Raw genomic sequence first — 14940 nt, forward strand, 5'->3', positions numbered from 1 at the left:
CGGACCTTAGTTGGCAAAGTAATGTCTCTGCTTTTGAATATGCTATCTAGGTTGGTCACAACTTTTCTTCCAAGGAGTAAGCGTCTTTTAATTTCATGGCTGCAGTCACCATCTGCAGTGATCTTGGAGCACCAAAAAATAAAGTCTGATACTGTTTCCACTGTTTCCCCATCTATTTCCCATGAAGTGATGGGATCGGATGCCATGATCTTCGTTTTCTGAATGTTGAGCTTTAAGTCAACTTTTTCACTCTCCCCTTTCACTTTCATCAAGAGGCTTTTTCGTTCTTCTTCACTTTCTGCCATAAGGGTGGTGTCATCTGCATATCTGAGGTTATTGATATTTCTCCCGGCAATCTTGATTCCAGCTTGTGTTTCTTCCAGCCCAGCGTTTCTCATGATGTACTCTGCATATAAGTTAAATAAGCAGGGTGACTATATACAGCCTTGACGTACTCCTTTTCCTATTTGAAACCAGTCTGTTGTTCCATGTCCAGTTCTAACTGTTGCTTCCTGACCTGTATACAGGTTTCTCAAGAGGCAGGTCAGGTGGTCTGGTATTCCCATCTCTTTCAGAATTTTCCACAGTTGATTGTGATCCACACAGTCAAAGGCTTTGGCATAGTCAATAAAGCAGAAGTAGATGTTTTTCTGGAACTCTCTTGCTTTTTCCATGATCCAGCGGATGTTGGCAATTTGATCTCTGGTTCCTCTGCCTTTTCTAAAACCAGCTTGAACATCAGGAAGTTCACGGTTCACGTATTGCTGAAGCCTGGCTTGGAGAACTTTGAGCATTACTTTACTAGCATGTGAGATGAGTGCAATTGTGTGGTAGTTTGAGCATTCTTTGGCATTGCCTTTCTTTGGGATTGGAATGAAAACTGACCTTTTCCAGTCCTGTGGCCACTGCTGAGTTTTCCAAATTTGCTGGCATATTGAGTGCAGCACTTTCACAGCAACATCTTTCAGGATTTGAAATAGCTCAACTGGAATGCCATCACATCCACTAGCTTTGTTCCTAGTGATGCTTTCTAAGGCCCACTTGACTTCACATACCAGGACGTCTGGCTCTAGATGAGTGATCACACCATAGTGATTATCTGGGTTGTGAAGATCTTTTTCGTACAGTTCTTCTGTGTATTCTTGCCACCTCTTCTTAATATCTTCTGCTTCTGTTAGGTCCATACCATTTCCGTCCTTTATCGAGCCCATCTTTGCATGAAATGTTCCCTTGGTATCTCTAATTTTCTTGAAGAGATCTCTAGTCTTTCCCATTCTGTTGTTTTCCTCTATTTCTTTGCATTGATCGCTGAAGAAGGCTTTCTTATCTCTTCTTGCTGTTCTTTGGACCTCTGCATTCAGATGCTTATATCTTTCCTTTTCTCCTTTGCTTTTCGCCTCTCTTCTTTTCACAGCTATTTGTAAGGCCTCCCCAGACAGCCATTTTGCTTTTTTGCATTTCTTTTCCATGGGGATGGTCTTGATCCCTGTCTCCTGTACAGTGTCACAAACCTCATTCCATAGTTCATCAGGCACTCTATCTATCAGATCTAGGCCCTTAAATCTATTTCTCACTTCCACTGTATAATCGTAAGGGATTTGATTTAGGTCATGCCTGAATGGTCTAGTGGTTTCCCCTACTTTCTTCAATTTAAGTCTGAATTTGGTAATAAGGAGTTCATGATCTGAGCCACAGTCAGCTCCTGGTCTTGTTTTTGTTGACTGCATAGAGCTTCTCCATCTTTGGCTGCAAAGAATATAATCAATCTGATTTTGGTGTTGACCATTTGGTGATGTCCATGTGTAGAGTCTTCTCTTACATTGTTGGGAGAGGGTGTTTGCTATGACCAATGCATTTTCTTGGCAAAACTCTGTTAGTCTTTGCCCTGCTTCATTCCACATTCAGCTCTAAATACCATAGTCTCCTCCAAAGAGGTGGGACACATTTAACAGTGTGAGTGCCCTCGTTGGTTGAAATATTCCAGTATGTTCTGCTTTTCTTCTCCCACTTAATTTCTGCTCTCCAGGGCTTATTGCTACTTAATTTGTCACTATTCCTAACCTCTGACATTTATCTTTTCTACATCTCTCTGCCAACCTCTATTTTCTTTTCACACCCAACTTTTTAAAGATCACAAAAGCTTTGCAGTGTACAAGTAAATACTAGGAATAGTAAAAAAATACCAGTTTATCAACTACCCAGAGTAAAGGAATATTTCTTTTCTTTTTCCTACATTTTTTGCTTTGTATTTCTTACTTAGGGCTCCAGCAACCTTTGACTTAACAGATATCCCCTAGCCAAAGAGAGCAGCATTTTTTTTACCTCCTTTTTCTGTTGGGGGAAGGTTACATTAAGGTTTACAACCTCTTTGAGTAATTCTAATGTATATGCTTAAGTATTAGGTAAGTGGGTTCTTACTGTTTAATGTGATTATATTGGTAATTTAAGAGTAATGGGAAGCAGTTATAGAGAAATATAGGAATACTGCCTAAATATCAAGTGGATCAATTCCCTTTGGGACAAACTAGCAAAGATTCTCATTTCTGGAAGCCTTATTTTTTAGAAAATTATATCCCAGAATCAGACAGAGACTGCAAAACATACTATCTTCTTAAAGTTTTACTGCCTTGAAATTAGTAATTCTACTACAATGAATATCATGATGTTTTAGAACAATCTAAGCACCAAATAAATGAATGAACAAAATACATAAATAAAAGAGAAGGGAATTCTTACAGGAGAATGCCAATGAATAACTGAAGAAGAAATAATGGAATTAGGCAAGTCATTTTCAACCATTACAATAATAATAATATTATGATTTGGGCAAGCATCATCAATGAATACTAAAATGAAGAGGTGAAATGATAAACAGGGAGTTGCAAAGTGACTTTCTGCAAAGTACTTATTAACTAGAAAAGGGAAAGTAGTAATTTCTGGAAAACATCACTTAATGCTTATGTTGACAAGAGTCAATGTGTAAAACTTCCTAGAAAAAAAAAGAGGCAGTGTGAACCTTACCACAGAGGGGACAGAATGATACCATGTGCTTCCTGATACAATGCACTACAGAGGGCGTGGAGTCACTTGTGTTGCTTTTCTGCCCCCAGTGCAGAGCTGCATCTAATCATGAGAAAACATCAGAGAAACCCAAATTGAGGGATTTCTACAAAATAACTGATCAGCATTCTGCAAAACTGTCAAGGTTGTGAAAATTAAAGAAAGGCTGAGGTGAGGCATGCTCCAGATTGAAGGAGACTAAAGTGACATGCCAACTAAATACAAAATGAGATCCTGGAGTGGATCCTATCCTAGAAAAAAATTGATATAGAGGACAGTTTTAGGACAACGGGCAAACTTTGGATATAAAACTGTAGATCACATAATGGAAATGTATCAGTGTCACATTTGCTTATTTGGTTAATTGTGTAATGATTATATTGGAAAATGTCCTTGTTACTACAAAATACACTGACATATTTTGGGGTAAATGAGTATGGTTTTAGTAACTGACATTCATATGGTTTAGAAAAAATATTCTGTGTGGTGGGGGCCGAGGAGAATGTGTGCACACACTGAAGATAAGAATAATGTGGTATAATGGGAATAACTGGTGAATCTAGGGGACGGATATGAAAGAGTTCATCTACTACTCTTGCCATTTTTTCACAAGGATGAAATCAAAATCAAGTGAAAATTTTAAAAGCACTATGGAACTTTACTCAATATTTTATAATAACCTATAAGGCAAGAGATCTGAAAAAGTATATATATATATACTTTATATATAAATATATATATATATAACTGAATCGCTGTGCTGTACACCTGAAACATGATATTGTAAATCAACTATACTTCAATTTAAAATAAAAGCACCATGGAATCCTTTTATAATACATTAAGCTTGTGGGGGGTGAGGTATGAAGAGAAAGAAGATCCCAAATGAAAGAATTCAGGGAGGAAAACCCCACAGTTTATTCATCCCACAATGTTAGTATGAAACATGCCCCAGTTATCACGTACCTGAACGTACAGATACTCAAAAGCAACTGGATCTCGCCTTAAAAGGTCAATTGGATCCTTTGGGACAAAGCTGATTCGGAAAAGACATCTCATCTTATGGGAGCTGGGCCTCTGGGTCACCTAGAAGAACAGACCAATGACAAGACTCCTTCAGTGCTGGCAGAAAGGTCTGTGGGCCAGAAGCAAAGGCAGCTTTCTCTGGACACTGAAGAAGGAAGTGGTTGAGGTTATTTTAGTATCTATCATCCATATTCATTCCCTGAAAACTGCACACACCTATGACTTAGGTCATGTTCCCCCACAGCAGTCCCTGAAATGAGGGACTTCAAAAAGGAACTGTTCCCAGTAGAGGCCAGTGAGGGAGCTGAGGAAGGATGCCAGACAGCAGAGGAACCAGCTCAGGTCAGCTCAGCAGAGGTGGCTGTGGGGTGTCCCAGGGGGGATTCTGGTGGGAAGCTTACCCCATGGATCCCCCGGGTGCACAGATAAGTCACTGGTTTTGGCCTCTCCCGGGGGGATGTGAATTTTCAGGTATGGACAGGATGGGTGCCAGCTGTCTGAGGGCAGTCCTCTGAAGATGCTGGCTGTTGTAAGTGACAGTCACACACTCAAGGGAGGCTGGGGGCAGGGCGCAAAAGGAGCCCCAGGGGAAAAGCGCAGAGACTGTCCACTACTGTTTATCACTGCATACCACTGTCACGGGTTTCTCCCTTAGACTCTAGGATGACGGCAGCAGTGAAAACGTGACAGTGACAACCTGCATGATATCCGACTGAAAGGCTGGGGGACAATCGTTCTGGCCTAGTCACTAAATCTGGAGTCCACAAGTTTCTAAAACTACCCCAATTTCTACTCTCATGAATTTTCAGATTGTTCAAAGGGGCTGAGAATATAATATAGGTCCTTCATGGTTAAGGACCGTGGATCCTTTTGAGTTGCTTTCCTTTCCCCCAGCACAGTGTGTGACACCTGCTAGGTCTTAGTTTCTTAATTCTTTCTGTAACAAAAGGGAATCAGTCAATGGACAGTAGGTGGTTCACATACAGCTGAATGAATGAAAGACACTGGACTTCAAGAGAAAAGGTAAAAAATAAAATAAAAACAAAAAAATATTTTAAAAAAGAAGGTATATTCAACTTCCCTTAAAGAGGAGGTCAGTGCAATGAAATTAAAAGCGTGCAGCATGAACCCACACAGTTGTTTGACTTGTAGCTTTGTGCATCTGGGTATACATTCTGATGCACTTGCATGCAGTTTCATGCACTTGTAACTACTATTCTGAAGCAGAAAAATCTGGCAAAAAAAAATGTTTGTGAACTGTTATTTAAAAGTTCAAAATATGATGGGGATTTCCTTGATGGTCCAGTGGTTACTACTCTGTGCTTCCACTACAGGGGGGCACGGGTTCAACTCCTTAGAGGAAATAAGGTTGGACATGCTGTAGCAGACAAAAAGTAAATAAATAAATAAAAGTTCAAAATAGAGAGTTTCCTGGATTTCACTGCTGTTGGGTGAGTTCAATCCCTGTCAGGGAATTAAGATCCTGCAAGCCGTGCAGTGAAGCCAAAAGAAGAAAAGAAAAAGAAAAACATGTTCAAAAGAAAAAATAGTATTGATAACAGCTTCATTGAGTCCCTGGTTTCCATGCGCACACACTCATACACACACACACACACACACACACACACACACACACACACACACTCTGAGAATTTACATTGCTGACTCTGCTATACAGAAGAATTTCAAAGGAAAAACACATCCCATATGTAAAGGCACACTGGGCATCCTGAGAACCAGCTTTCCAGCTGTGGGCAGGATTGCAAAACTGAGCGAACTCAGGAGCCCATAAGCTCTAGGCTGGTCATCACTGGCTGATCATAAAGCAAACCAGGAAGGAGGATATGTGGGACCCTAAGAGAACTGGGTGCTGGCAGGGCTGCTGTTGCATGTAACAGTGACGTCACAGGGTGTTTTGCCAGAAGATCTGCTCTGATGGTAGAAAGTCAGGGGTCATCGTATCTCTGGCTCCTTTAATTAGTGGTAGAGACTGGGGTTCGATCCCTGGCTCGGGAAGATCCTCTGGAGAAGGAAATGGCAACCCACTCCAGTATTCTTGCCTGGAGCATCCCTTGGACAGAAGAGCCTGCAAACTACTGTCCATGGGGTCGCAAAGAGTCGGACACGACTTAGTGACTAACAGTCTCACTTTTCACAATCTGTCCTGAATTTTCCATAAGCCACCTTGAGTCTATTTTTATCAGTAGTAGGTTACACTAGTTTTGGGAAATAAATGAATGGAATGCAAAAGCATGCTTTCAGTTCAGTTCTGTTCAGTCAGTCGTGTCCGACTCTTTGCGACCCCATGAATCACAGCACGCCAGGCCTCCCTGTCCATCACCAACTCCCCGAGTTCACTCAGACTCATGTCCATCGAGTCAGTGATGCCATCTAGCCATCTCATCCTCTGTTGTCCCCTTCTCCTCCTGCCCCCAATCCCTCCCAGCATCAGAGTCTTTTCCAATGAGTCAACTCTTCCCATGAGGTGGCCAAAGTACCGGAGCCTCAGCCTCAGCATCATGCCTTCCAAAGATATCCCAGGGCTGATCTCCTTCAGAATGGACTGGTTGGATCTCCTTGCAGTCCAAGGGACTCTCAAGAGTCTTCTCCAACACCACAGTTCAAAAGCATCAGTTCTTCGGCACTCAGCCTTCTTCACAGTCCAACTTTCATATCCATATATGACTACTGGAAAACCATAGCCTTGACTAGACGGACCTTAGTCGGCAAAGTAACATCTCTGCTTTTGAATATACTATCTAGGTTGGTCATAACTTTTCTTCCAAGGAGTAAGCATCTTTTAATTTCATGGCTGCAGTCACCATCTGCAGTTAGACTCATTAAAAATGGCAGTCCATAAGAGTTACAGTCTCTAAAACAAGCAAAAAACCCAAATTCTTGGAAATTTTAGGTAGTATGTAAATAACAATATTATTTTCTAGATAGAAGTTTAGTGTCAAACTGCTAAAAATTCAGGTAGAGTTGCTTAGCAGTTCCTTGGGGGTTTTCATCACAGGTAAATGTTTTAAAACAATTTTTGTTATTGGACATATTTCTTATACTTACTCCTCCTTTCTATCATGCCTATAAATATTTTACGGGTCAAGTTTTCAAATGTATTGAATTCAAAGGCATATAGCCAATTTGTTTCAGGATATTTATACTGTCAATTTTCTGTCTAGAGAGAATATTCAAGTTTCAGCACTTTGTTATTAGTTCTGATGAAAGACAAAACAAAGCGTCTTTTAGAAAGATAAGGGAAGAATCATCGTTAGAGGGTTTTTGTTTCCTTCTAATGTTTTAAGAGGAATTTAAAAATTGGAAATCAACCTAGAATGAGAAGTTATGATTACCTAGCATCAGAAAAGATTTTTGAAAGAATCTCTAGGTGGTAGATGGAAGTTCTGGGGGAAGGCAGAAATAGAAATATCAAAAAGTTGTGGGAGGTTTCCATTAGACTCATAGTAACTGGCTGTCCACCCACATCCCCTTGGCATTTACTGCTCCAAGGTGAAGGCTGGTACTGCAAACACCTGTGACCATCTGCCAGTCCAGGGCAAACCAGCACAGCCAGGGAGTAGCTGTCCTTGGGAGAAGCCCACCCCCAATTATGGACAGGATGTTAGCAGACAAAACCCCAGTCCCCTTTCCCGTTGAGGGGGAAACCTCTGAGGCGTGCTCTCTTCTGGTTCCCAGTGTCCCCAGTGGGACTGAGCTCCAGCTGTCCACAATGGAAACTGGCTTGAAAACATTCTTTAGTGGCACCCCCTTATCCCATTTCCCCTCCTATTCCTCTCCCAGTATTTCCCAGTGTCACCTCCCAAATAAACCACTGGAGTCCAAATCCTTGTCTAAAGATTGGCTTATGGGGGAACTCAGCAAAATACTGGCCTTTCACATGTGGGACTCTGTATATCAGGGGTCATTCCCCTATACAGCGAATATATCAAGGGTCATTACCCAATAACGACGACTATATCAGGGACCATTCCCCTATAATGATGAATATATCAGGAGTCGTTCCCCTATAATGACAAATGTCATTCCCGTACAACGAATAAAAAAGTCATCTGGTTCCAAGTGTGTTTTGGTATAATAACAAACAATAATAAACAATTAGATGAGATTTAAAATATCAACAGGTAGATAAAAATAAAAGGTCAAGTTTAGAGAGAGGAATATAAATGAACACAAATACTGACTTTGTAAGAAAGTCATCACATCAAGTTTTATTGAATCGAGAGAGTTGAGGATACCTCCAGGTCCCGATGTATGGCTTTTAATTGTGTGACAACCAAAAAGCAACTAAGCATGATGACACTTTTTGCTACTCCATCCATGTGGGGGTGACTTGACTGCCTGCCTCTCCTGGTGTCTGCTCACACCCCTGTGCAAAAAGTCCCCTCTTCGTTGAACTCTCCTACATAAGAGAAATTTGGTGAAATCCCTTGTACATACAACAAAGACCATGCCTGTGTGGAATCACAGGGAAAGTCACGGTGCTGTGCTGAGTTCAGCAGCCAAGCAGCCTGCCTGGCTCCCCAGCTAACAGATGGGGGTGGCACCTTGGTGACCAGGAGCTGGGACACATTGAAAAGTGAAGTTGCTCAGTTGTGTCCAACTCTTTGTGACCCCATGGACTGTAGCCCACCAGGCTCCTCCATCCATGGGATTTTCCAGGCAAGAGTACTGGAGTGGGGTGCCATTGCCTTCTCCAGGGGATCTTCCTGATCCAGGGATCGAAGCTGGGTCTCCTGCATTGCAGGCAGACGCTTTACCATCTGAGCCACCAGGGAAGCCCCCTGAGCCACCAGGGACACATTGGTGGGTTACATATTTATAGTGGGCAGGACTGGGTCAAGGATTTCAGGCTTCCAAAAAAAACTCCAAGGTAGGCACTTGGAACTTAAAAGAATGAAATATGATTTGGGCTTCATTTAAATCATCTCAGAAAGCATTTCTTTTTAATAGTTTCTAGAGATCAATTATTGGAACAGGTGAATAAGTCATTACCATCACATAACATATAATTCTGCAGAGCCACCGCCCCCAGTGAGTCACTGCTGAGCCTTTGACAATTTTGCTTGTGAGAGCAACTGACAGTCTATGAAAAATTGATGAAAAGGGAAACATCACCTTGAGGTGTAAAATCCATTATGAATGCCAGCACTTCCTTTAGTGGGGCTGCCCAGGGCTGTGGGGAAGGTGCTGAAACGATTCAAGGACAAGGGAGCTCGGGGCTGGGTGGCCTCTGCTCGGCCAGGCAGCGTGGACCGCGGGCAGCATTCACGCACCTGAGTTAGGGTCTCCTGTTCATGAAGCAAAAGCAGCTTTGTTCCAGCCCCTTCCGTCCTCTGCTCCAGCATGAGGGAGAAATGTTCGATGCCTTTGATGGAGAGCTTCTCTTGAAGGGTTAAGATGACATCCTTACAGAGGAAACATTGAAGATATGTGATCAAAATCAAGATAGCCTTTTTAGATTCCACATATAAATGACCTTATATGCAAAACAGAAGCAGACCCGCAGACATAGAAAACAAACTTGTGGTGATCAAAGGGGAGAGGGGGGGAGGGATAAATTAAGAGATTACAATTAACCTATGCACCTTACTATATATAAAATAGATAACCAACAAGGACCTAGTGTGTAGCACAGGGAACTCTGTTCAATATTTTGTACTTATCTCTAAGGGAAAAGAATCTGAAAAACAATATACATAGATATATACATATCTATATCTCTCTATATAAGTGAATCACAGTACTGTACTCCTGAAACTAACATAAGATTGTACATCAATTCTACTTCAATTAAAACCAATCCAGGTACCCTCTGGAGTTAGTAGTCAAGACAGCCAAGGAGTTTACCATGACTCAAAAGTGTACAAATAGGCTGATTTTTCTGTTTTGTACCTTTGATTGATTCTTAAGCTTGATGCTCCAAACACCCCCCGAAAGATACAGATATGGGGCCTTCTTTCTCTGTTTGCCCTTTTCCTGGCCAACCCCCCACCCCAATTCTTTATGGACTTCAGACACGGAGAAGCAGTCTGGTACACGGCTGGAAGAGGATCTTACCTATCACCTAAGGTCTTAGAGAGCCTGGCCACAGATCGTGCAGTGGAGTTGGCTCAGACACCCTCATTCTAAATGGGGAGGCAACTGAACCATCCCTGAAAGCGGTCTACCCCAGGGCTTGGCCTGCAGGCCAAATCTAGCTGGAACCCAGTCTCATTCATCTCTTTATATATGGGCTACTTTTGTGCTCTGCCTGGGCAGACCTGAAACTGGTGGCAATGGAGACTGTGTGGCCTGGGAAGCCCCAAATATCTGCTATCTATCTGACTCTTTGCAGAAAAAAGAAAAAGCTTGCCAACCCCTCTGTAAGCGTACATGGTGGTAGTAAGGAAATGGGTTCTGCAAACAGTCAGGTTTCTGTATCCGCTGGCAGCTTAGGGCCAGTTACTTCACTTTGAGGTACCTTAGTGTCCTTGTCTGTCAACCAGGGATCATAAAGATATCTGCCGCAGAACAGATACCAGGACTACACGAATTCATAGACAGCACAGATTACAGCACTGCTTGGCACAGTTAGGGTATCAAGTTGATAAAAGAAATTTTCACATAATGAGGTCTTGGGAAGTCATTCCAGCTTATGCATGAGTTAACCTGAATTTTGCTAACTTGAACAGTCTGTCTGTGGCCTAGCAAACATTGTGCACCTGCTTTAATTATTAAAGTAAAGGGCCCATTGACCAGAAGTCATGAATGCCTAGGTTAAAAATAAAGATGAAATCTATCCTTTCCTGGGATGCCAATGCTGGTCTTTCTCTGATGATAGGACTCCCTACCTGGGTGGCAAGGCCAGATTGATTCGTTGTGTACATGCTGGTCTGGGTTTGTTTTGAAATTCTGAAGCAATGTATTGCTGACCTGTTTAATGTTCTTTTTTTCTGACAAGATATAAAACTGTGCTGAAAACCATGCTTTTCCTAAAGCATTCTGGGAAGCTGGCTTCAGGTCTATAGTCCTCAGTTTGGCTCAAATAAAAATGTTTTCTATTCTGATTTTTGATTGTTTATTGGTTATTTTCATTGATGTAACAATATACATATATCAGCTTCTATTTTAAATCTTTGAGGAGGGTAGAATGAACAAGCTGTGTCAGTAATCCTTTATACAATTAAACGCTTATGATCAGAAAGGTGTTCTATACACAAACACAAGTGTACTGCAATGCAAACAAATGTCGTCAACCATTACTTTTTCATGTACTTGAAAACAAGTAAATGATCTCTCTTCAAAGATAATTAATACTCAGATGCTGAAAATCTCATAGAGCAGTGGTGTTCCACCCAGAGAAATTTTGCCCCACAGCAACATTTGGCAATTTCTGGAGATACTTTTGGTTGTCACACTGGGGTTGGGGATGCTATTAGCATGAAAGGAATTATCTGGTCCCAAGTATCGCCAATGTCAAGAGAGAGAAACCCCTGCCATAGAGAAAAAAAAAATTTTTAATTGATCTTTCTTGAGGTTTTGATTTTTCTCTGTGGATCATTTTAAATTTATTCAGGCCCCTTTAAAACAAAGATCCCCATAACTACTCACCAGGAAAAAAAAATCATTCAACAGAAATTCCATGACTATTATGAATTTCATAAAGGGATTCTCTTCCAGAATTTTTGCTCAAGTCTCAGAAAAAAACAAAACCAGCCTCTGTGTGGCAACACATTCTTTATAAAACATTTTTCTGAATCACCGGGAAGGACATGTGATAGCAATAACATTACCCTATTGTGAATCTGTAAGCAAAAATTTTGGCAATTTTTCTTAAACAGTGTCATATCCCTTTCACACCTATACTATTTCCATTTTATGCCTACCAGGCTGCATCTATTGTGATAATAAGGCTATTAGGCATAAGCTAAGATAACTTTAATTTGATGTGAATTCTTCACATTGCTCCCCATCTTCTCACTATCATCTGCCATTCTCAGGGAAATCAAACTTCGTCTGGGGTGGGTTCCTATAATAAAGAGGCCAGAAGGAATTAACAACAGGGCTCTCTCTCTTTTTTTAGGGCTCTCTTTTAAATTTAAATTTATTTCAGTTAAGAAATGCATTCAAATCTTCACCCATATCTTCAGATGGGTAAGGGGTCCAATGGCAAGGAGCTTTTCTGACCAGTTGGTGTCATGGAACAAGACACAATATCAGAGGGAGTATCTCTTTGAAGTTAGGTCAGGGGTCTTCAAACTAGAGCCTGGACCTTTCATTTCAAATCTGGCCATGGCCACTTATTTATATATTTTTATCTGTGTAGTAAAGGATTAGTCTTGCCTAAAGAAATGTTTGCTTCTTTGCCCCTGGCTCTTGGGAGGTAACCTTTAAGCTCTTGGCAGGTCCTGCTTGATAGGGGTGTTTTTGTTCATTGGGGAGTCTTGGGCTATAATGGATAGTCTATGGGATTTATGGTGGGGATTTATGGGCATGGGATTTATAAGTGGGATTTGTGGTGGGGGCCTTGAGTCATGTGCTATCAGCGTATCTCTGGAGGGTCAGGGTACTAAGGTCAGCCACACAGGTGGGCAGCTGTGTTTAAGTGGCCAATCCCCAATAAAATTTCTGACCATCAAGGCTTGGGCAAGCTTCTCCGGTTGGCAGAACTCTGTGCGTTTTGTTATAGGTCAGTGCCAGGAGAAATAAACATTGCTGGCACAACTTCATTGGGGGAATATGGCTGCGAGCTCTCTGCCTGTTCTCTGCTGCCCTGGGCATCTTCTCCCCTTGTTGATTCTTATGTGTAGGCTTCCGTTGTAATAAACTGTAACTGTGAGTATACCAATTAGCTGCGTTCTGTAAGTCCTTTGAGTGACCTTCTGAACCTACCTGTCTCTGGCTGCTTTCATGGTACAACAACTGAGTCAAGTAGTTGCAGCAGAGAACAGCTGGCCCACAAAGCTTAAAATATTCACTCTGAGGTCCTTTCCAGGAAAACTTTGCTGACCTCTAAGTTACTTGATCAATAATTGGAGTCACATCTCCCCATAAATTGATTTTGAGTAGGAAAAAAAGGAAAAGGACTTTTTCAGTCATCACCACTTAAAATTAGCAGTCTTATACAAAGGAAGTTAATATTTCATCTGCAATGACTTAAAGGTGATTTAAATGCTCCATCATCAATCTAATATTGCCTGCTCTATTACCTGCTAAATCACTACCTATTTAAAGCAATTCAGAACAAGCTGCTTGTGGTAGCATAGCAATAAGAACACACAGCAAGTTGGCCTTGGCAGAAATGATTCCACTCATAAGGTCTATGCTGATTAATTAAAAAAAATAATGAGACTTAGAGGCTGACTATTGATAGACATTTTTAATACAAAATGTATATTCTCTTGATACTTTATGATACAGCTCATCACTAGGTATCTTTTATTTTTACCTCAATAAAATCTTTTTTATTGTGTCATTTGAAGAAAGCCTAATTGAGGCTGATGGAACATTAGGGAGGAATCAATTTCTGAACACTCTTTTGCCCAATAAAATAGTGAATATGCACTTTTTTCCCCCAGGAAGGAAACATGGGGGAAAAGAATCCATACGCTTTGTAATAATCCCCATTAGGGAGAACTCACCTGTGGTTCTGAAATAAGAGGATTGCTCTGTGACTCCTCTTTTCACCCCTGCCCTAAAAGCAGGACTCACTTCTGCCTTTTTATGTATTGTTTCCATGAAATTGGTTACAGCAATTCAAAGTAAATGTTATCTTTACATTATTCTATCCCTTATTTTTGCTGGACACTAAAGTAGCAGGCATTTAATTAACAGCTAACATCTTAATCTTCTCTGTGGCTGACATGGCTGAGAAATCATGCTGGCTTTGGGCAGGGTGCCAAGGCTTCTTGGTGACAGTCACACTATTTTAATTAATTTTCAATTGCATTAAAATGACTAGTCCTAGTATTTCATGACTGATAGCATATTATATTGGTTTGCAACACAGAGCAGAATCTTCTTCATTTACATTTTTTGTTTGGGTCTGTATTTAAGTATTCACACACTACTGTATTTGGAAACAACCAAAACAATCTCAGATATAAACAGATAATTCTAAATGAAGCTATACCCACACAAAACTCACAGTGGGACTTTCATGTGATACCTGGTAGTCTCCAGGTACAGAGTTCAGTGGGTCCTCTTACCTTTATGGAGGTGCTGGAGTCAAAGCGAAATGATTTGGTTTGCCCATTTTCCAGATAGACTTTCAGGACATTTGGCATAAAAAGAAGTGAATTATCCTTAACAGTTTCCTATTTAACAAACAAACAAACAAAAAAAGAGTCACACATCAGTCGAATTAGGATTCTGCCCCTTGTAGAAGCAGCAATTTATTGTAATCACAACATACAAAAAAAATCAAACTTTCTAAGGCCAACCAAACTATCCCTCTGGTGATATCTGAATTCAGTTGTTTATAGCAAAATTCTTCTCCTCTAGCTACAGATAACTCAGTTGATTCAACTGAAAGACCTTTCCCTATCAGAAGATCAATCAGATGAGGCTTTATTTTAAATTAATTTAAATCAAGGCCTCCCACTGGAAAGCACAATAACAGAAATAATTCCTTTGTAATTAAAGCACAATGTTTGGGACCACAAGGCCGGATTTTAGCAGAGCAACATGTCTTGAGCAGAATCAGGACCAGAAATGATGATGTTTCACATGATGCCTGTTGGCAGGAGTCATGATGGCAAATCATAAACATTAATAAGCTTCGAGTTTAAAGTAATTTTGCAAAATGATTTTTAAGCCACTTAGACATGCTCCTTGGGCTTCCCTGGTGGGTCA

At 40.9% G+C, this 14940-nt stretch overlaps 1 protein-coding gene across 1 annotated transcript in view; it reads right to left on the minus strand.

The window, feature by feature from the left end:
• The window catches only part of FRMPD4 (FERM and PDZ domain containing 4), a 204240-nt gene that overhangs the window by 23852 nt on the left and 165448 nt on the right, over window positions 1-14940 (minus strand). The window contains exons 6-8 of the mRNA XM_052663584.1: window positions 14295-14402; window positions 9381-9512; window positions 4027-4146 (exon numbers count right to left, since the gene is read on the minus strand). Coding sequence (XP_052519544.1) covers window positions 4027-4146; window positions 9381-9512; window positions 14295-14402 — 360 coding nt within the window. The remainder of the gene's footprint in view (window positions 1-4026; window positions 4147-9380; window positions 9513-14294; window positions 14403-14940) is intronic.

Source organism: Budorcas taxicolor, chromosome X, assembly GCF_023091745.1.
Source record: "Budorcas taxicolor isolate Tak-1 chromosome X, Takin1.1, whole genome shotgun sequence".
Classification (NCBI taxonomy): domain Eukaryota; kingdom Metazoa; phylum Chordata; class Mammalia; order Artiodactyla; family Bovidae; genus Budorcas; species Budorcas taxicolor.